The sequence below is a fragment of the Dermacentor andersoni genome, chromosome 8, assembly GCF_023375885.2.
Source record: "Dermacentor andersoni chromosome 8, qqDerAnde1_hic_scaffold, whole genome shotgun sequence".
NCBI lineage: Eukaryota > Metazoa > Arthropoda > Arachnida > Ixodida > Ixodidae > Dermacentor > Dermacentor andersoni.
Window position 1 is genome coordinate 157,907,011 of NC_092821.1, and position 21,736 is coordinate 157,928,746.

General features: G+C 49.1%; 1 protein-coding gene across 11 annotated transcripts in view; it reads left to right on the forward strand.

Moving 5' to 3' along the window:
- The window catches only part of LOC140219924 (sodium-independent sulfate anion transporter-like), a 521,780-nt gene that overhangs the window by 251,072 nt on the left and 248,972 nt on the right, over positions 1 to 21,736 (forward strand). Inside the window, exon 1 of one of the 11 annotated variants that reach the window (XM_072290109.1) lies at positions 12,585 to 12,905. The exons of 8 other annotated variants lie outside the window; for them this stretch is intronic. In XM_072290109.1, the coding sequence (XP_072146210.1) occupies positions 12,866 to 12,905 (40 nt within the window). In that variant the 5' untranslated portion in view covers positions 12,585 to 12,865. Of the gene's footprint in view, positions 1 to 12,584; positions 12,906 to 17,872; positions 18,235 to 20,064; positions 20,185 to 21,736 lie in introns of those variants that run through there. 2 more of the 11 variants (XM_072290107.1, XM_072290108.1) reach the window with 2 other exon arrangements.

The window sequence follows — 21,736 nt, forward strand, 5'->3', positions numbered from 1 at the left end:
GTGCCATGAGCTTTAGGCCGCAGAATATGAGCATTTGACAGTATACAAGCAACCATTGTTGCGAGGCCGCTATCAGAGCTGTTCAAAAATAATTTCATTGTAGAGACTTCGACGCCTACGGGGACTGCAGTGATGTGGCGTCGCGATGATTCATCTTCTTTTTCTTCTAAATTCTTGGACGTTTCAATATTATTTCTCGAGTTGCGTCGAGCTATGTTTATCGGTGTTCTCAGGGTGCGATTTCCCGCTGCTTCTTTTTTGTAATCCAGTGCATTAATTCATAACACACACATGACCATATGTCATGCTTCTTTCTTGATGTGTTTCTTACCGCTCCCTTTCCACTCCAGTGAACTTGCCAGTATCTATAGCATCGACAAGTTCATAGACCAAACCGTCATGGCATTAGTCGGGCAGCGGACTCGGGCGAGCGTCTCAGTGCGCGTTTTCCGAACATCGCAGACCCGGCGCCGTAGCAGAAATCTTCGTCCCGTCTGTGCTTGCTGCATACCCGCGTTGTAGCCGATGACTGTTTGCCGGTTTTATGTTTCGCGAGCCAAGCTTCACGCAGCTTGTCCTGCGGCTACGTGTGCATAAGGCTGACATCGGGTTCCGTTGCGTACGTCCGGCACTGCGGCACCGAGCAGTAGCCTACCATGTTGCGCGCCTTCAAAGGCAGCTACTAACTATTGTAGCGCTTTCAAGCGTTGTGAAGGAGACACTCGAAGCGGGAAAATCTCGCCACTAAATGAGGACCGCCGCGTACGAGGGAATTTAAACTCTTGTTTTCAGCTCGCTTCGGCGCTCCCGAAGCAGCCGACGCGGCCGCTATATCCACGTGATCCCTCATAGCACGTCACGCCGACGGTGGCGCCAGCTTTTCCAGTGGTGGAGCTCGAGGCCCATAGCACTCAGCGTAGTACAATATGACCGAATGCGATGCAGCTATAGCCCAATTTTTCGATTTACTGAAAACAACCTTGAGCACTTAGAATTGATCTCACGACTCCCATAACCGCGAGTCGTGGCTTTGGTATGTTAAATGCCATAATTTATTTCTATTTCACAATTCATCCTATTCGGAGTGGCTGCCAAGCTTTTACCATCCTAGCGTTACGCTTACTGTATTCCTTTCTCATTGCTCACTGCACTGTTATTTCAAGATTTCTCGTTAGCTATATAGAGTAGGAATGATAGAATAGAAATTGTCACTAAAGGCCACAGTAACTCCACCCAAGACTTGAATAGGACAAAAAAAATTAAAATATGAGGTTTTACGTGCAAAAACCCCGTTCTGATTATGAGGCACACCGCAGTGGGGGACTCCGGAAATTTGGGCCACCTGGGGTTATTTAACGTGCACCTAAACCTAAGTACACGGGTGTTTTCCCATTTCGCCCCCATCGAAATGCGGCCGCCGTGCCCAGGATTCGATCCTGCGACGTCGTGCTTAGCAGCCCAACACCATAGCCAATAAGCAACCACGGCGGGTTTGGATAGGACAAGCTACGAGATTAGTTGGTTTGTATTAGTAAGGAGCAAATTAGCGCAACAAACGGAGAGACAGAAGAAAGTCCTCCATGACATTCCTTGATTTTGTCATTTTGTTGTTGTTTCTACGTATGCACATCGCTAAAATCAAGGCGCTTGCTTGCTCGGATTGCACCGAAAGCATTGGCCCGAGCAACAGGCCCCACTTCTGCTGCCACGCTTGTTTGCAAGCGCGCTCCACCTTATCTCGAAATTCCACATCAAACTGCGCGGCACGCGGTATGTCGTCGCTACGCCAGCGACGTTCCTTCATACTTATCATCCACTTATGCGAGGGAGAGGATATTTTATGCTCGCTCGCTTTAGCTTCCTCCTCGACGGTGACGTGCATGAGATTCTCGAGCGCTGGAGAATGCGACACAAGCGTTGCAACCACGGCTTCAGCGACCTTTGGCACAGTAAAACTTCAGATGCGCACTCGTGTAAGAGCCGCATATATATAACGTCGCACCGCTAACCTTTATGAAGTTAAACGCGTTACAGTCCTGCGAAGCTCCCAAAAACGTGGATAAAGCCGTAGAAGAGACTTCATTGTAAAATAAATAAAATATTAGAAAGGAACATTGGATTGGTATTCGAAGCACGGTTACAGTGTAAGGACGAATTACAGCCTCCTGGCACCGGCTTTGTAGTTCGCGCTTTGAATAATCCGCCACAATGGGCTTTTTGGAAATCTGATTACCACATATTGGAATTAAGATCAAGCTGATTCTGCTAACAGCCGAGCTCCAGGAGGCACTGCTGAGTAGAAGTTTATTGTCTGTTGTCCTCAAGAACAACCCGCCGTGGTTGCTCAGTGGCTATGGTGTTGGGCTGCTGAGCACGAGGTCGCGGGATCGAATCCCGGCCACTGCGGCCACATTTCGATGGGGGCGAAATGCGAAAACACCCGTGTGCTTAGATTTAGGTGCACGTTAAAGAACCCCAGGTGGTCAAAATTTCCGGAGTCCTCCACTACGGCGTGCCTCATAATCAGGAAGTGGTTTTGGCTCGTAAAACCCCATAATTTAATTTTTTTGTCCTCAAGAACATGACACATATATGTATAGTGGTCATTTAAATATCATATAGGAATATTACTGCATTAGCATTCTTACGGTACTTCATGCAATTTCCAGAGGATATCTATCTATCTATCTATCTATCTATCTATCTATCTATCTATCTATCTATCTATCTGTTTTCCCGCTTACCTGGGCCACTGGATAGTCAGTGGTCGTATGGGTAGCGAATCTGTTTTCTGTGCTGTAGCATGATTCGAAAGCAACCATCGTAGCAACTAGAAGCACTGAGTACGTGACAGTGTGTGCATACGTGCCGCTCTTCAACTAACCTCTTTGACGCCGACATAGATCACTGTAGACGCGGCAGTGTGTAGGTACCGCTGTTCGAAGCAACACTTTGACGCCGAGTTAAAGTACTGGATATGTGCCACTCGGTCCGTGCTGGTCTCTAATGAACCTATTTGATGCCAACTTGGGTTACTGGCTATGTGGCAGTAGGTGCGTGCCGCTCTTAGGTAACTGAGCTTAGGTAACTAGCTATGTGCCACTGGGAATGTGCCGCTAAACAATGAAAGAAAGAGCCCTTAAATTTCTCTGATGCTGAGCGGAATCGACCCCACGTCACAAGGGTTCCTCAAGAACAGCAGCCTGACGCATTAGTAGACTGCACCACAAATGGACTGAGTATGTGCCGCTTTTCGATGACCGTCTTTCAGGCCAACGCTTTCGCGAGCTGCGCCAATGATACATTGGGCATGTGCCGCTCTTCAGTGAAACTCTCACCAACTTGGGTCACTGAGTGTGCGGCAAACGATGAAAAGAAATTTCGCCGTTCGCAGGCGTTTCTATCTCGGAGGCCACGCGCAGACTTCTCGGCCGTGCCGCTAGATCGCGCAGCGTGTCCAAAAATCAGGTGTCCGGAGGGATAGTGGAAAATGTAATCAAGTGGTGGAAATTCAAGGAAGACTGAAGCGAGGATGTCCTTTGTCTCCGTCATTGCTTACGCGTTATGTTAAGGGCATAGAAGGACGACTAGAAAACAGTGAATTAGAGTTTGAGCTATTCTGCATGCGTAGTGGGCAAATGGTCTCAGAAGAATGGCAACAGAAGGTCCCCGAACTAATGTATGCAGGTGACATAGTGCTATTAGCTGACAATGCAAGAGATTTACAGAGACTTGTGAATGGGAGACTTCTCAAGCTACTTTCACCAGTAGTCTCCTCCATCGTCGATGGAAATAAACAAGTTCTTCTTCTTCTTATTATTATTATTATTATTATTATTATTATTATTATTATTATTATCTTTAATGAAGACACGAGTAATTACGTGGTACTAATTCAACATCAAGTCATGCCCGACCCCAACTGCAGTTGGGGCCGAGCAGTTGAAATAAAGCACCATTATAAGAACATACGCGTGCAATCGGTCTCTGTGCCCGCAGCGAAGTTACGCTGAATATACCGCGAAGTGCGTCTCCGCCCCAATCCAGTTCTCTCGCAGCATCTTCGCACTATTTTATTGCGATAGCAATTGTACGGACACTCCAGGCGCAGTCTGCCGTCGCCGTCGCCATGAGGTTCCGTATGAGAGAAGTGAGGGTGAGCCGGCGAACGTATGGCGCGTTCACAGTGAGACATTCGGCTCCTGGAGCGGCGCGGAACCCAGTTCGGCGGCGGCGAGATCCGCCGGAATAGCCCCTTCCGCGCCGATCGCTCCCGGACCGATTTTTGCGGCAACTGCCGCCGGATTCCCTCATCGCGGACCAATCGGAGCGCGACTCAGCAATTCGAAAGATGGCGGCCAAGCCCGACCAGAAGCACCTAGACTAGGACTCCTAGTCTAGGTGGTTCTAGGTAGTCTAGGTGGCCAGCGCGCTGCTCTAGCTCCGCGTGCTCCTGGCGCCATCTCTCGCGCACGTCGCGAGCCTTGTTCTCCCCTTGTCCTCCAAAGCCGGATCACGTGTTCTCGCCTATCTTGTCGCCCCCCATCGCTACTAGATACTTTCTAGTATCTAGTAGCGATAGAGTAGAGTAGTAGTTTCTAGTTTCTAGAATCTAGTAACGTTGTTCGCCCCCTTCCTCCGCGCAGCGCCGTTGAGGTGACTCTCGCCGTTACCGTCCACTCCGCCCTCGCCATCGATCCCTTCTCCCGCTGTCGCGGCACTGCCGCGGTGCTGGCGGCGGGCGCTCCTTGCCGCCTCGCGCGTGTCTCTCCGCTCCTCCGTCTCCGCGTCGCGTGGCTGTACGGCTCTCAGCCGTGTGTCGTTTGCGGGGCGCGTTCCTCAGTGGCATTTGTCGCCTCTGGCACTGCTTGCGCCTGGCTGTCCTTATCCTGCCTCCACTCTTGCCCTATTCCTCCCCTTACCTGGCGCAGTGCCGTTGCGGTGACTCGAAAGACAGTTATAGCGTTTCGTGCACTTACTTCTACTTCCCACCCCAACCTTGTGCGGCCACATTGAGGCCTGTCTGTGAGTGAATGAGTGCGTGACCTCTACTCAATACCCCTTTTCTCCACCCATTTCCTCATCACACCTCAGAAGAAACATTGAATAATAATTTCTAATGTCCCCCCTTCCCACCTCTCCGCGGCGGTGACCCACTATAATGGCAAAGCCTATAGCGCAATTCAAAAAAGACAGGGACGTGACAGAGGCACAGGATAGCGCTGTCCTGTGTCTCTGTCACGTCCCTGTCTTTTTTTGAATTGCGCTAAAGGCTTTGCCATTATGAGTAAACGGTACCAACTAGCCCAAGAATGAGCCTTGTTGACCCACTATAATATGGCGCGTTGACGGAGCGCCGGCTCGATAGCGGCGGATCGCGGTGTGTGCCGCCTGTTACGTTTCGCCTACGACGCGCGGTATAGCCGGCGCGGATGCAACGGACGCCGGGGCTTCGTTCAAAGCGGCGGACATTTTGGCCCGTTCAGCGCCGCCGATATGCCTCCCCGCCACGCGCGTCCAGGCATGTTTCAGTGCCACGTGTCTTCAAGTGTGCGTGTGTGTGTGTGTGTGTGTGTGTGTGTGTGTGTGTGTGTGTGTGTGCATGGTGGTGCCCACGCTTGTCAAAGCGCGGCAGCCGGGGAGAGGAGCTCCCCAAGTGTGAAGCGAGGAGGTCTGACCGGCGCCGGCTCGGCGGATGCGTCACTACACTCGTCTCAACATGTCTCTCAGCCTGTCCGTGCCCCGCATCACGTGCGCCTCTGACGAGGCGTTCCTCCTTCCCCTCAACTGCGAGAGTATAAAAGCAGCTGCCCCCGGACGCCAAGAGAGAGGCTCCGATTTCTTCGTTGAGTAGCGTGCTCTCCCGTCTCTCCACTTCGGTCGACCTGACCGGCCGCTCTTTTGCGATGCTAGAATAAACAAATTGTTCTGTTAGCAGTCGACTCATGCTTTGCCGGGACCTTCGGATGCTTCCAGTTGTGCCCCAGGCCGCCAGGCCAACGCTACCCTTGGGGACGGACGGAAAAAACTTTAATGGAAAAAGGACCTGCGAGGTTGCCAGCCCGGGCTCAGGCCACCCGGGCATTGTGTGCGGTGAGGCATAGCCTTTCCACCGCTGCCCGGGCCCGCTGGATAGCCCATAATTGGTCGTGTAGTTCTGAGCTAGTCAGAGCGCTTAGCCATCGCTCCTCGAGAAGGTCCGGTTCTATGTTGTCCTCTACGTATACTGAACTGATCTGTGTGCACTTCCACAAGATGTGTGCCATGTCTGCGTGTTCGTGTTTGCAGAGCTTGCAGCTTGCGTCTGGATATTGTGTTGAATTTATTCTGTTTAAGTGTACTGGGTTTCGGAACGTTCTGGTTTGCAATCTTCTCCAATCTGTTTCTTGAGACCTGTCGAGTTGTTTGTGGGGTTGTGGGTATGCTTCTCTTTGTTTCGTGTAGTGTGTCATTATGTCGTGGTACGTGACCAGTCTGTCCCTGTCGTCTTTTATCGCTTCTTCGTCGTCGTCGCCTCCTCCGTCTTCTCCATCGCCTCCGCCGCAGTCCTTCCCCCTTCCCCGGGGGTTGCGGGGTGTTGGGCCGTCACTGGCCGTGCCGCGGTGGGTTAGTTTTCGCGCGACTCGGTGGGCCTTCTCTTTGAGGTTGGGAGGGGCACTCATGGTAACTTCTCCCATATGTGCCGGGATCCATTTGAGGTATTTGGGTGTAATTGTGCCGTTCCTAAAGTCTTCTGCTCTGTGGTTCAGGATTTTGGCCGCCTCGGTGGAGACCCAGCCCTTTGTGAAATTCCTAATAGCCGTCTTGGAGTCGCTGATTATTGTTCTGTATTGTTGCCGACCGCTGATTATAGCCAATGCGATTGCCGTTTCTTCCGCTGCCTCCGCCGATCTAGTCCTTACGGAGCCCGCAGTCACGGTCTTTCCTTTCGTGCATACGACCGCCATTGCGAAGAGGGAGTTACCTTTGTCAGCGCCGACACCACCATTGTCGTCCCTGTTTCGGGGGTACCGCGCGGCGTCTACGAAGAGCACCCCCTCCCGCGCGCCGTGCTTTTTGAGAATCGTTTTCGTGCGGCATTTCCTTCTCTCGACATTGTGCACGGGGTGCATGTTCTTCGGGATATTTTCCGTGTTAATTGCGGCTCGGACGTCTGGGTGAATCTGCATCTTGGGGCCGTTCATTCCGTGGTAGTTTATGCCGATCTTTTCCATGATTTCTCTGCCCGCCTTGGTTCCGGAGAGACTTTCGAGTTGCGCTATTCTCTGTGCTTCTGCGATCTCCTCCAGCGTGTTATGCACCCCGAGTTGTAGTAACCTTTCGTTTCTTGTGTATTGGGGGAGACCCAGTGCTGTTCTGTACGCTTTTCTAATGAGCGCGTCGATCCTGTCTTTCTCGGCCTTGTTCCAGTGGACGAATGCCGCCACGTACGCGACGTGGCTGATCGCGAAGGCCTGAACGAGCCGTACGACGTTTCTTTCTTTAATGCCCCTCCTGTTGTTGGAGACTCTCTGTATTAGCCGAATGGCCGCCGTGACTTTCTTTTCCAGGCGTGTTATAGTTTCCGTGTTTGTTCCCCTGGCTTCGATCCAGAGACCCAGGACTCTAATCTTTTGGACCATGGGTATCTCCGTGCCTTTCCTCGTGGTTAATCTGATTCCCCTTTTGTGTAGTTCCGCTACGTCTCTGGACGGTTTGCCGAACCTCCTGGGGCGGTAGAGCAGCAATTCCGATTTTTCCGGCGAGCATTCAAGTCCGGTGCCCTCTAGATGATTTTCGATTGCCTCCACCGCCCCTTGAAGCCTGTTCTCCATATCGCCCTCGCTTGCGTCTTTCGTGGTCCAAATCGTAATGTCGTCTGCATAAACGGTGTGATTAATGCCTTCTATTCGGTCCAGTTTTTCCGATAGTCCGATCATGACGAGGTTGAAGAGCATCGGTGACACGACGGACCCTTGCGGCGTGCCAGCGCTGCCCATGTCCACCTGGATACTCTCCTCCTCGTCCAGTCTGATTCTGGCTGTTCTTCCCGTAAGGAAATTTCGGATAAAATTATACGTTCGTTCGCCCAGGCCGAGTTGCACGATTCTGTCGAGTATGGCCGTGTGCTTGACCCTGTCGAAGGCCTTCTTTAGATCAAGTCCAAGTATTGCCCTCAAGCCCCGCCCCGTGGTATCTATGACTTGCTCCTTTAGTTGTGTCATGGCGTCTTGTGTAGAGAGCCCTCTTCTGAAGCCAATCGTGTTGCTGTGGTACAGGTCGTTTGACTCCAGGTAGCCGTTAACTCTACTCAGGCAAGCGTGCTCCATCACTTTACCAACGCAGGAAGTGAGAGAGATCGGCCGCATGTTCTGTATTTCTAAGGGTTTACCCGGCTTCGGGATGAGGATCACGTCGGACCTCTTCCATTCGTCGGGTATCCCGCCGTTCCGCCAGCACTCGTTGATGCAGTCTGTCAAGCGGCTTGTTGCCTGGTCGTCCAGATTCCGGAGCATCTTGTTGGTCACTTTGTCGGGGCCCGGAGCCGACTTGGTCTTGATGGTCTGCAGGACCGCCTTGATTTCTTGCTGGGAGAAATCTCTGTCGAGGTCTTCGTTGGGAGAGCCCGAGTAGTTCCGTTGTTCAACGGCTGGAGGTCTCTGAAAGTAGAGCTTGACGATTTCATCACCCATTTCACGGATGTTTCCTTTGTACTTGTGTCTGAGCTTGGTCATTTCCGCTTTCGCCGCTGTCTTCGTTCCCGACGGGCGAGCAGGTGCTTGAGGATCTTCCATGTCTTGCCCGTGTTGATGTTGCCGTCCATGGCGTCGCATACCTCGTCCCAATCCTGATTGCATAACTGGGCGCAGTGTGCTTCGATGGTCTTGTTTAGTTCCGCGATCTTGCGCCTTAGATTTCTATTGTGTTTTTGCCCTTGCAGCCGTTTCTGGATGGATTTTTTTGGCTTGTACGAGGTGCGCGAGCCTGCTGTCCATCCGCGGAGAGTGACCACCACCGTTGTCGTCGTCTTCATGTTCGCGTCGAGCCTCCCAGTCGTCCGACTCCATCTCGGTCGTGGCCTTTTCTGCGTCTCGTAGCAGCTCTCCGTTCCATTCCTATATGTTTCTTATGGGTCCCTGTTCTTTTTCGTCTCTGATTCTGCGGAATTTGTCCCAGTCTACTAGCCGGAACTTATGTTTTATTCCCTTCGTGACGCGGGCCTCTCCTAGGGCTATGCTGAGTATCCTGTGATCGCTCCCCAGGTCCTCGAAGGTGTTCTCCCAGGTGATTCTCCCGGCTCTCCTGCATAGCGTTAGGTCTGGTGTGGTGTCCCTATGGGGGCCCGCACCCACTCTGGTGTGTGAGGCCGGCTCGTTGAGAAGGGTTAGGCCGGCCTTTTCTATGAGGTCGGCCAGATTTTTTCCCTTCTTGGACGAGTGTCCATATCCCCACTGCGTGTGTGGAGCGTTGAAGTCCCCTCCGATGACGAGCCTGTTGTCGCCGGCGATGGTCAACGTTTCGTTTATTAAATCTTCGAAATTGTGTGTTAGGCCCTTTTTGGACGGGCTGCTGTAGACGTTCAGGACGAAAGTGCTGCTCTCCTTCTTGCTGCGTGGCACGACTTCTACGAGGATGTGGCTAATATCCGTAATGTTTCTCATAATTCTCGGGATCGCGACCAGTCCTTTTTTGACTAATGTGGTCACGACTATGTCCCTCCCCGTCCCTTTTGTGCGTTGTTTGTGGGTGGCGTACCCGGCAATTTTGGCGTGGTCGAATGTTTCCTGGAGAATGATTACGTCGGGCTTTTGTCTTTTTGCGGTCAATTTAATGTGTTGTGTCATTGTTGCTTTTTTGTTTGAGAAGCTGCGGCAGTTCCACTGCCAGATGACGAGTCTTCCCTTTTTGGTGCCCGCCATCTTTACGAGAGCTTCTTCTCCAGCTCTGCGAGCCGCCTGTCGTACTTTAGGGCCTGCGCCTTCCTCTCTGCCTCGCTGTCACTAATGCGCGCCGCCAGCATCTCGAACATTTTCTCCATTTTGTCAGAGAGTTTGTTGAGCATGTCCTCAAGGACGTCAGTTTTTTTTGTGCTAGGTCGGGGTCTCTTGACCTCCTGTACCGAAGCGACCTGTTCGTTGGTCTTGGTCTCCGGGATTTTACGCTTGGCGCCCAGTGGGTGTGCTACATCTGCTAACATATCCACTTCCTCCTCCATGGCTTCGGTGGATGGAGTGGAGACGGAGGCGAAGGCGGCTGACGGGGGCGACGATTGTGTCTGCATTTTGGTAAGTATTTCATTAAGTGTTTTCTGTAGTTCGTCAATTTTTTTTGGCTGATTCGCTGTTTTGTTTTTTTGCCTTTTCTAGCTCCTGTCTGAGTAGCTGGTTTTCCGTTCGATATTCCTTCACGCGTTCCTCTATGTGATCGTACCTGCCCCTATCGTTACTGGTATTGCCGGACCTTCCCGATTCGCGATTGGCCACTACGTCTGACCAGCTCACCTTTGCTGGTGTCGTCTGTTCTTGCTTCTTCCCCTTCGTGTCGGGCTTCGTCCCCCTCGAGGTGGATATGGACCCACTCCCGGTCCTGTCCCTGTTCCTGGACCTGGACCTCGAGGTCGGTCGTCCCCGCGCTCCCGGCCTAGACCTGGATCTGGATCTGTCCCTGGACCTCGAGATCGGTCGTCCCCGCGCACCCGGCCTGGACATGGATCTGGATCTGGACCTGGACTTGGATCTGGGTGCGGGAGATGGCTGTGTGTGGTTGCTTTCCCCGCCGTCAGGGTCTTGTGAGCCGGCTACTCGCAAGAGTTCTTCCTCGTTTCTTCTCGCTGTCCATCTTCTTAGTTTTACCATGTACGGCGTCTTGTATTTAGCCCTGCAAGTCCGGTCCGCCTTGGGGTGAGCTTCTCCGCAGAGCTTGCATTTAGGTGTGCATTCGTGGTCTTTGTCCGGGTTTTTGCTACCGCACGCCGGGCACAGCTTGTCGTCCGGTCTGGGGCACACATCGGGTCTGTGCCCGAGCCTGCCGCACTCTTTGCAAAAGTCTATTTGTTTCCGATAGAGGGATACTCTCATCATGATGCTGTTGAAGTGCGCCCACGCGGGGACCCTGTTGCCCTCGTACAGTAGTATCACGGTGGTCGTGCTGCCCAGTCTCTTGGCGTACGCCAGGGAAGGGTTCCTCACGTTCACCAGTGCGTGCAAGAGCTGGTCTTGTGTGTAATTGAGGGGAATGTTGCGGATTATCCCCTTGGCCATCTCTTCTGGTGCCGAGACGTACGCGTTGGTCGTGTGTTTCCTCCCGTTGATTGTTAGTTCCTTGATTTTGGCGACTTTAGTCGCCGTCGTCTCGTCAGGTGTGCTTACCACCAAGATGTTTTGTGTGTGGTTGGGGCAGATCGTGATGATTTCGTCGCTGCTCACTCCTGCTTCATTGCGTATCGCCTCGTCTAGGCTGGCGCTGCACGTGTTTCTGATGTTCAGCCCGTCTCTCGGCCTTACGATTATCTTGATGTCGTCTCTAGGTAGCCTGGACATCTTGCTTGCTCGTAGAATCTTGTTCACTATGCTCTTCCCGCCTTTGCGCGTCGGGCTTCTCCAGCGGGTGCCTTGCTTGTCTGCCTCTTGGGTAGCATTCGCGCGGCCCTTTCTTTTGTGCGTGACTTCGATCCATCCATCCGCGTCGCCGTCCTCGGCTCGGCTCGCGGGATCATTTCTTTCTTCTCTCGACTTGGTATTCAGGGTTTCCCCCACTTCTGCCTCGTCTACCTCCATTTCGGAAGTGCTTCCGAACCTCTGGCTTACACTGCGACACCGTTTTCCGCCCTACCGGGGGCCGGTAGGCTTCCGCTATAGGCCTAGTCGGCGTTAAGCTTAGCTGGGCTTCTCACTTCGAAAAATCTTCGAAAATGGTCGCTCACCCCGGGTCTCGGTGTCCCTGGGTTCGGGTCGATTTGCTCTATCCGATAGTGGTCGGTTTTCAGGTATCTGACTCGATAATTCAGCGGAAAACATTCATTAAGGCAGAGCCGTCGCGAAGTGTGTCAGCGGGTGTCAGCGCTGAGATTCCAACACGCCCAATCTGAAACGCAGAACCGCCTCAGCTTGGCACAGCGTGTTCTGTATGCGGTTGCCTGTTGTTGAAATAAGACAGCAGCTGGCGCTCAAAGATCGTATTACCGAGAAGCGTAATCGTCGGCCATTTTTTTTCTTGTAAAAGTTATTCGACCGATTATACTGAAACAATTAAAACAATAGACATTTGGAAGAATACTTCTTATCAGACTAAATTTACTCTTTCTCTATGATGTCCCTCTAAATACTGCGCTGCGAGAGCGGGAATATCAGAAATCTGCTTTTGCGGTTGCCGCGTACTTTATTTAGTCGGGACAATTTGTTTTGGCCATGAGCTCGCCGACTGTTAGCAATAAAAGGTCATTTACGTTGCGCCATAAAATCGAGTGGCCATTTACCTATATGCAGAACGTCGCAGAACCGCACTGTGCGAGCGCCAGCCCAGCTGACAATGACCGCGCTGCGACGTCGTCGGCGCTGGATCAAAACATCTGCTCAGTAGAAGAACGCTCGCCGTAGCTCGCGCGCCGTTGATCGGCTTTGTGCGCCGCAGCACCTGTCGCTGAACGCGTCGTGTGCGTATGTATTCACGGTCACGCCGCACGAGCGAGCGTACAGTGTTGCACGAAGAGCATCCGATGACTCCGGCGACCTGGAAACAGTGCCGACGGTTTGGAACCCAAGTCCGCGCGCAGCGCTGCAACGAAGACGCATGCGTTCGCGCATAGCCGCAGGGGGAATTGAGGAAAACAATTGTCCCAAAGGATTTCGCCGCCGGAGACACAAGACGCGCAGCTGCAGCAATAACTATGGGCATGGATTGTAAGCGGATAGGGCGGAAGAAATGCGGTACGTTTTTGCGACGTTCGCCAAGTTCCACTTTTTTTTTTTCATTTAGATGTGGAATTTGATGACACGATCGAGAAGCACGGCTACTAGGTGCATGTATGCAAGAAGGGATATTGGCACGTGTCGAGTTCGTTAAAGATCATATGGTGTGTAGTCTCTTTGCTCTGTGGGAAAACGACGGGCGGCCAAGTGCAAAAACGCCCGTGTACCGTTCATCGCATGCACGTACTGTAAATAGAAATAACTCTCAGGTGGGAGTATAATGCTTTTCCTCTATAGCGACCCCGCAGTTGCGAGCGTATTATACTCTGTGTGATCGGAGTATAATTTTTACTCCGTGCGGGCGGAAATTTTCCGTGGAACCTTGAGCGTTTCCTTTTTTCTGTCTTTTTGAATATATGAGAAGTTCATTAATTCAGACTAATTGCCTAATTAGGTCAAATGAAAAAAAGTAATTTGTGTATCTCCAAGCAATGGCAAACAACATTCCCTTCCTTCTGTCCAGCTTCGTGGCATTCGCATATGTTTAAAATCTGGCGAAAGTTAGCGGGGACACTCTGTATATAGCCACGATACGCTGTGCCTCGAAACGGCCTGACGAGCAGCTGTGCTGTTTTCAGAATCAAGACTCGCATGCTCGCACATATGCACATATGATCTGCCTATCTGAAATTAACAGAATAACTAAGATTGATGAAATCAAGAGTTCGACGAAAACTCGTCTGGTCGGGATTGCTCATAGTCAAGGGTAAAACGCACGCCGGCCGAACCTAACGTCTTGGTTTCTTTTCTTTTAATGTTTAATGTTTTTGGAACAAGGCCTTGTTCAGACAAACACACAAGACAAATACGTAACTTCGTTTGTTTCGTCTTTTTTATTGTTTTAATATTTATATTTTCGTCATTTTTATTCTTATATTATTTTTCACTTTATATATTCCTGAGCCCCCTCCGGAATTGTCCGAGGGCGATGCCGAAGCTTACTCACCCCCCCCCCCCCCCCCCTCCTTAAAGTGTCATTACCAGAGTGTTCTGTCACTAACATCATTTAGTTGGTTTCTCTTGAGTTACCTCTACATTTTCACTTAAAATATTATTGCGGCGGAACGCTTACTGTATCACTGTTGGCGCGGACGTGCACGGCTGTTCATGTTTTCGCTTCATTTCTGCTCATTCTGACAATAGGAGGACAAGCGCAATAAAGCACCAGCGGCGGCTACCTCATCCGTATTTTCTCACTTCAACATTTTTTTTTAAATTTCCACTGTGGACACCATGCACAGACACAGTATGTGTAATTATACGGGGTGTCCCAATTATCGTGTAGCAAGATGTGAAAATATGCAAATGTCACGTAGCTAGACAGAACCAAGGTAATGTTGTTTGCCGTCGCTTGGAGATACTCATATCTCTTTTGCATGCTGCATAATTACATAATTAGTCTTAATTAATTAATGAACTTGTCGAATGCTTTAATTAGATGCAAGTGTCAATGAGAAAATTGTAGAGCAACATGAAAAACTCCTGATACAGCTTTATGTTGCTCAATACATGCTTCATAAATGTGCTTTCCCAAGTGTGAATGAAGCCCGCGAATATACGCAAAGTGCCTCGAGCGGCCACGGCAATTTTTCATGTATTCGCGGGCTTCTTTCAAGCTCGGAAAAACACTTATGTTGCACGCGTTGAGCAACAGAAAACTGTATCGGGAGTTTTTCATGTTGCTCTACAGTTTTCTCCTTGACACTTTCATTGAAATATAATATTGGAAAAGCTTATTTTTATTTTATTTGTACATATTGCATCCCTGTTGAGCTGTTGCAGAACTGGGTGTGAAAAGCAGAACAATGACAAAGCATAGAGGCAAGATGAACAACACAGACCTAATGAAAACATGAATTACCTATTCAATAGTCGCTAAAGATAAGTTTAAAGGAAGAGAACGTGTAGGACCATGCAAAGAATTCCAATATTCAATTACACAGGGAAAGAAACTGTATTTAAAAAGTATCCGTACGGGCAAAATATGGCGTGAGGTTTAGGTGATGGTGACTTCTAGTATTATATGGTTTAGCATGGAGTTAGATAATTAATTATCTGAAGAAATCCGGCATGAGGAGCTAATACAATGCAGAAACTTTTGAGTTTCCGTGTGTCGGCGATTTCAGTGCCAACAAATCGAGGATTCCAAACACAGCATAGATGAAATTATTTGTAGTTCTTGATTTCCACTATGCTGTCCTTGGTGTCATTGCTAGCGTCTTAAGGTTTGACTAATAATCATCGGGCCCCCCTGTTTCCTTTCTTCTCGTTCGTTATGTATATATACCGCATACGTAAAAAATAATGAATGATGGGGTTTTACGTGCCAAAACCACTTTCTGATTATGAGGCATGCCGTAGTGGGGGACTCCGGAAATTTTGACCACCTGGGGTTTTTTAACGTGCACCTAAATCTAAGTACACGGGTGTTTTCGCATTTCGCCCCCACCGAAATGCGGCCGCCGTGGCCGGGATTCGATCCCGCGACCTCGTGCTCAGCAGTAAAGCCCCAACCAGACGTACGCGCTGGTACGCGACCGCAAGCGCAGCGCCGCGTCTGGACCCGTACGGCGTCAGGCGCGAAGGTTGCATCGCATGTTGACGCGCGGCGGCGTGGAGACTTTGCACTGCTAGGTTTCTTGCGCCCGCGCCGGAAGCTTCCTCTCGCGTCACCCGCCCGACGCGCCTCACGTGACGACGGCGAACCAACGTGACTTCCGGAACGATTCTTGGCGGGGCGTGCAGGCAAGCCCGGGCAAGCTGCGTGCGTTGTGATCGGAGTTCCGCGCGGGTTTTGGTATTTTTTAATGGCAGCCGCTGAAGTCGTCAGCCGCAACGCGTGCATTATGAACGAAATGTTCATCGCCGACGTTCGGGACCTGCCACAGCGTGCAGAACGCGTAAGGCACAGACCACGCGAGTGATGCTATGCCGACGCTGCTGCAGGTTTCACCGAGTTCACAATACTGACAGTTGAGCTGACTGAACCACTAGGAGTCCTGGAACATCATTTTTTAAAATGTAAAAATAGATTTTAAGTTCAAGCTTATTGCGTGCTATTGCCATCTTTAGCACATTGCTTAACGTGACCGTTAAGCGTAAGCTGGGCTGCCTTGAATCGCCGCTACGAAACGCGCTGCGACGAGCGCGCGGCAAATCCTGCATCGTTTGGGTGTGCGCCCTCTTCCTCCGCCGGGCGCGACACGACGTCAAGTGAGCGCGGCGCGTGCGGACGCGTTACAACGCGTACGTCTGGTTGGGGCTTAACTGAGCAACCACGGCGGGTGCCGTATACGTGACAAAGCAATTTGTTTAAGTACTTGTTAAATAGCAACTGATTTATTTTAAGCTTGGAAAACGAGTAGTAAATGTGCAGTGTACATGTAAACCAGCGCTAAAGCAATGCAGAGCTGTGCTCTTTCAATTTCTTTCCTTTTCAATGAAGCTAAAAAGCCGACGACGCGCAGCGTTGTAGAAGGCACGGGGTTATTTTCCTCTAGTGATCCGGCATGTGCTGTAGCATTCCAATCACGAGAGCTCTACTAAACCATTCATCAAATTGCAAAAGTATTTATACCGATAATAACGTGTTCTAGAAGCGCGGTTTTTGAGCGGGTCTATTTTAGTCGCGGAGGCAACGGCTGTCGCGCTTCGCTGATCTGGGCGGGGCCTATACTCTTTTCTAAAGTTGTATCCGACTATAGTGCTCCTCGATGGCTGGCCGGTTTCAGCTCAGCAATAAATGTGTGTAATCAATTTTAATAAGCTACGAGCTACATTCCGGTTCTTTGACTGCCACGGAAATACTTATCCTGTTCAGAAATTATGACGAAAAATTAAATTCTATCAGAGTTCACTGAAATATCCAGCGCGTAACGATCACGCCGTTAAAAAATGGAAATAAACTGTAACGCACTCATGAATTTATACCATAAACAGGCCGTAATAACAAACATTGTACTTTAAGCCCGTGCTCCGGCGCGAACAAAGAAGTTATGTGCACAATCGAGGGCGTAACTCCAACTAACTTCTCTATCAATGTTTAGCTCGTTCTTGAAACCAGTACATTAAATAAAAATGACCTGTTCTAGCGCTGGGATGTAAAATAGGCACCGTATTATTAATTTAAAAACTTGAGTACGCTCAAATTGATCTTTAAAGAAAAAAAAAGACGAATGAGATCATGGCTGTCTGTCCTCTAACGCCTTTGGCACAGACAACTTTGTGGCTATGGAGGGAAAGCTACGGAGGCGAAGCGCGCACAAGTGAGAGAACTTCTGAAAAGAATTCCGCGTTTCAGTACACGTTAATTTAGGCTGGGGAAGAGAAAACATAACCATCTTATTAGCAACTGATAAGACAGAACACGCCACTGAGAGTAAATGTTTGCTTATTCTGCGGCTTTTCTCTTCCGCTTTTGTGCAAACGCGAAACCGTCGCAAGTGGAACCTGCGTCGATTCAGCGTCTGTTACGAGCAACCAAAAGCACTGTCAACGCTGCCGGACTACAGCTTTCCCTTCGGAAGGTTGTCCGCGAGTCCGTCCCCCCGTCTCTCGAAACCACTCGAAACTATCGCTAGCTGATATTAGTGTCGCTCTTTGTGCGATTGCGATAACATTGAACACATGGAGGAAGGAAAAAATTGAGTAGCCATGATGTCACTTTTTGTGAAGCTTATTCACAAAGAGTGACGTTGGGACCCCTCCTCAGTTTTCCTTGCTCCATGAGCGCACGCAGCACACGCAACTATAACAAAGCCGCCATTGTGGCCCGAAAACATGGCCGCTAAAGCAAAAGAAAAATAAAGCGTAAAAAAAGGAAAACCTACACGTCACATCCTCCACATTTTTCACGCGGAGGGGTAGCCAACGCTTCCTCTACAAAGGCGTTGTGGTAGCACATGCACCACGACATGCACCGACCAGGGAAATCATTCGCGATTTGGCGGCGAACATGTCGCCAGTTGGCAACGTTTCACAACAGCTGTTTCGAAAGCGGGCCGAAATAGGAAGTACATCGTTTCTGTGCTAGCATGTGTTTTTCGAAGCACTAAAGCGCTTTTCCTTTCTTTATGATTTTTTAGTCTGCCTATTCATGACATTCACTGCGGTTTCTGAGGCCTCGTGACGGTACTGCAACCGCTCGTCTCCGCATGTTTTCACTTTCGAAACCCATGAGCCACGCAGCGCGCACGCAGCGAGTGAAGGACTACGTAGCTTCACACTGCCATGATCATTGTGCCGTCGAGAGGCGGTGATGGTCCAAGTTCCTCGCTTTTGCTTGAGCGTACGTATACTTACACCACATTTTCTTTTCTTTCTTTCAAAGGTTTGACCTTGTTAAGATTGTGCCCATCGCGTTGCTAGCAGAGTGGCGTGAACGGTGGATACTCGTCGCCCACAAAGGGAGAGCTACTGCTGGTTTGTGGAAAAGTACGAATGCGCGATCTTGTTGAACCAACCCTGAGAACAATGCACCTATGGGGCATTACGCCCCCGAGCTCTTTGTCTGCTAGTACAAGAACGCAGTGATTTATTTTTAACGCGATAGCGTTAAGGGCCACGTGTCGCTAAAAGGTTGATGTCGGCGTGGGACGGCGCTTGGCGTAAAATCATTCCGAACCATAACCACGTAGGTTCTCCGCTTGGCGCAGAGGCGCTTTACTGAGCTAACTGAATTCCTCAAAGCAAAATACGCCAGAAAAATCGTAAGCTACCACCTAAACACAATGTACAGACATCACAGCGTCGGAGTTTAATATGAATATACCAGAAAGCATAATTATGTTACGCGAGAACTGCAACGCAAACCCCTTTTCCGAGCGGCGCGGCCCGCTCCGTTCCTTGCAACAACACCATCGCGCTCGCCTCCGCGCATACGCAAGAAACCTGCGGTCGTCGGGAAGCGTGACAAGTAGTCAGGGGTGTTTTAAATCTATCGCGTTTCACTCTCAAGGGCAAAGCTTAAGCATCTTCCAAAGTTTTCACCAACGTTGTTTAATTTTGCTGTAGAGTTTTTGTTAGAGGTGACCCCCTGTCACAGGATTTACTAGTTCAGCTGTTCTTGTTCAAATATTTAGGCTAGGTTAATCTGTTTCTGTAAATCTACGCACACTGTTTGCTGGATTGGAGAATAGTAACTGGAACACTTGGGAACCACGGAATATCTGGTCATACATTGCTGACCAATATTGCTATGTGTCGTGTTTAATTGATGATAGTTTACGGTACAGAACTTTAGAACATTTTGCTCACTTCAGCTCAGCGCAAACATACAAAGCTGTCACTTTACCTTGTGTGTGTGTGTGTGTGTGTGTGTGTGTGTGTGTGTGTGTGTGTGTGTGTGTGTGTGTGTGTGTGTGTGTGTGTGTGTGTGTGTGTGTGTGTGTAATATTATTATGAAAGACAACACGAATAATTCCCCATCATCTTCATAAGTTGGCAGCACATTGCAGTGCTTCAATGCTTTCTTATTGAACATAACAATCATTGGAGGTACAGAAGGGTCCACTGTTTAAGGGGACACTTGAGTGCAGAGTATGCCCAGATTTTCCTCTCTTGAAAGACTACAACTGGCTAGATTTGCAGATAACATGTGGTTGGTAGCTCCATCTCATTGCTTCTGCAGCCACTTGCAGGTGGGGCACAAGCACAATGCGAGCTGCACATCTTAGTGCTTTCTTTAACAGTGGACATCACTGTACCTGTCTGTTGTGCCTGGTCAAACTGTTAGAAATCTTTCTTATTCAACACCCTTTTTCTGTAACAAAAAAAAAAAAAAAATAAAAGAAGACAGCTGTTGTCTCTGTCAAGGCGATGTTTTGTTGAAGGCATCGCTAGCCCTCCTCCATCTTGTCTTCACTTGCAGAAACTGTAAATTCTCTGAATTTAGACGTTATCTCTAGATGGAATTCTTAAAGAATACAGCTTAGTTGCACACCGGCATTGAAATGCATACCAGTGAATTTTTTTTCACTCTCTCTCTTTCCTCATTTGTTCTGGTTGTTGGGAAGCAGCTATCCTGACATCTGTAGCTTCACGAGCATGAGCCAACTGATAGTGGCACAAGTGGAGAAGGTAGCTGATAAGTGTCTGCTAGCTCACAAAGGCCTTCCTGCTCGTCACTCCTGAGTTACCTTCGGTGGCAGCTCGTAGGGGAGGAGCGACACTTCGTGGAACGGATGAAACATGTTGAACAGTCAGTATGTCAGGGTTTGTTTGACCGAGAAAGTGTCAGGTACAGTGACACCCTTTACTTTTTGTTGTTTGTTTTTTACAGTGATGTGTCCCAGACAACCTAATTGCTGTGACGACATGTGCATTGTTACTGAACTTTATCTTTCTGAGAATAGAGATAAGCAAGTGCGTGCAGTGTGACTGTCTACTTGACAAAGTCTCACTGTTTGGATTTTCTTTTGACGTCATGATAGTGAACTAAATTAAGCTTACTGCAGAGCAGAGTGCTGTCAGCAGCGATGTCTATTCTACAGTTGTGCATTTTCCAATTTCATCACTCCATCTATTTCTGCAGCCAACTGCAGTTTCGATTCCTGCCCTTAGCCTCCGTTGTTACCCTAAGGAGCCACCAGTTACATCTGTGCTGCGCATGGTGTATTCTATCCAAGTCCATCTCTTGATCTCGACTTCAGCTTGATTGTCATTTTGTGCTAATTGCATGCCTGTGCTATCCACTGTTATGTTACACCTGCAGCTTTCTCTTGCACAACAGATTCTGGTTTTCACTGTTCTTTTTAGCCTCTTCAAGCTTTCCAAATAATGAAAGGAAATGCAATCCCTCTTCTCAAAACATGGAGCAAACAATTAGACTCCTTCCATTGAAGATGATGGCCAGTTTACACTGTATCTTTCTTCTCTGCTATTACAAGAACCATCAACCTGACCCTCCTATTTCTATACATATAGTGCTGGGACTGTTCAGTATGCTTGTGTTTGTGTGCGTATATGTGTATGTATGTGTGTGTGTGTGTGTGTGTGTGTGTGTATATATATATATATATATATATATATATATATATATATATATATATTAGCATCCAGTTGTACCATGGTATTCGTGTTCTCCTGGCAGCTCTCAAGTGTGCACTTAAATCTTTTTGCGAAAGCTATTAATGCATGCTGCCAGGGCATTGAATGTGCATTCCTTGCTTTAAGATGCATACATGCATTGGCGTTGCCCCTGGAGCATATCACATCCAGTCAGCCAACTGGTCATGTATCACATCACGTGTGTCTGCATCCTGTTCTAGCTGATTCACAGAACTCAGCCTCAAATTGTTCTTCGTTGCTTTCTTAAAGTACAGGCAAGCTGCAAGTAGTAATTGATGGCAGTGGCTAATATTAAAAGCAAGTGTCATCTGCCTAAACTCTATGAAGATTTCTGTGTCGGCAGATTTGTTATGTAGCAGAAACTGCTCGCTTGAACTAACTTTTGAATAGAACTTATTTCTTACAATTTTCTCGGATGTGCTGTAGTTAAGAATAATTAGAACTTTAACCTCACATTTCATTGTGTAGGCTACTGCGTTGTCTGCTTTGACATAGTTGAAGTTAGTGCCTGCAAATTATTCCTGAGTTTTAGGAATGCTTGGAACAAGCATGAATACTAAATTGACATTGGAAGGATGAGGAATTGTGCAAATGTTAGTACAAATATGTGCATATTTTCATAGGTGCCTCACAAATAACAGGAATCAATATAACAGCATTTGTTTGCTGTGCTGTAATTTTTTTTTTTTTTTGTTAATGTTCTATCTGAAGTGCATGATATA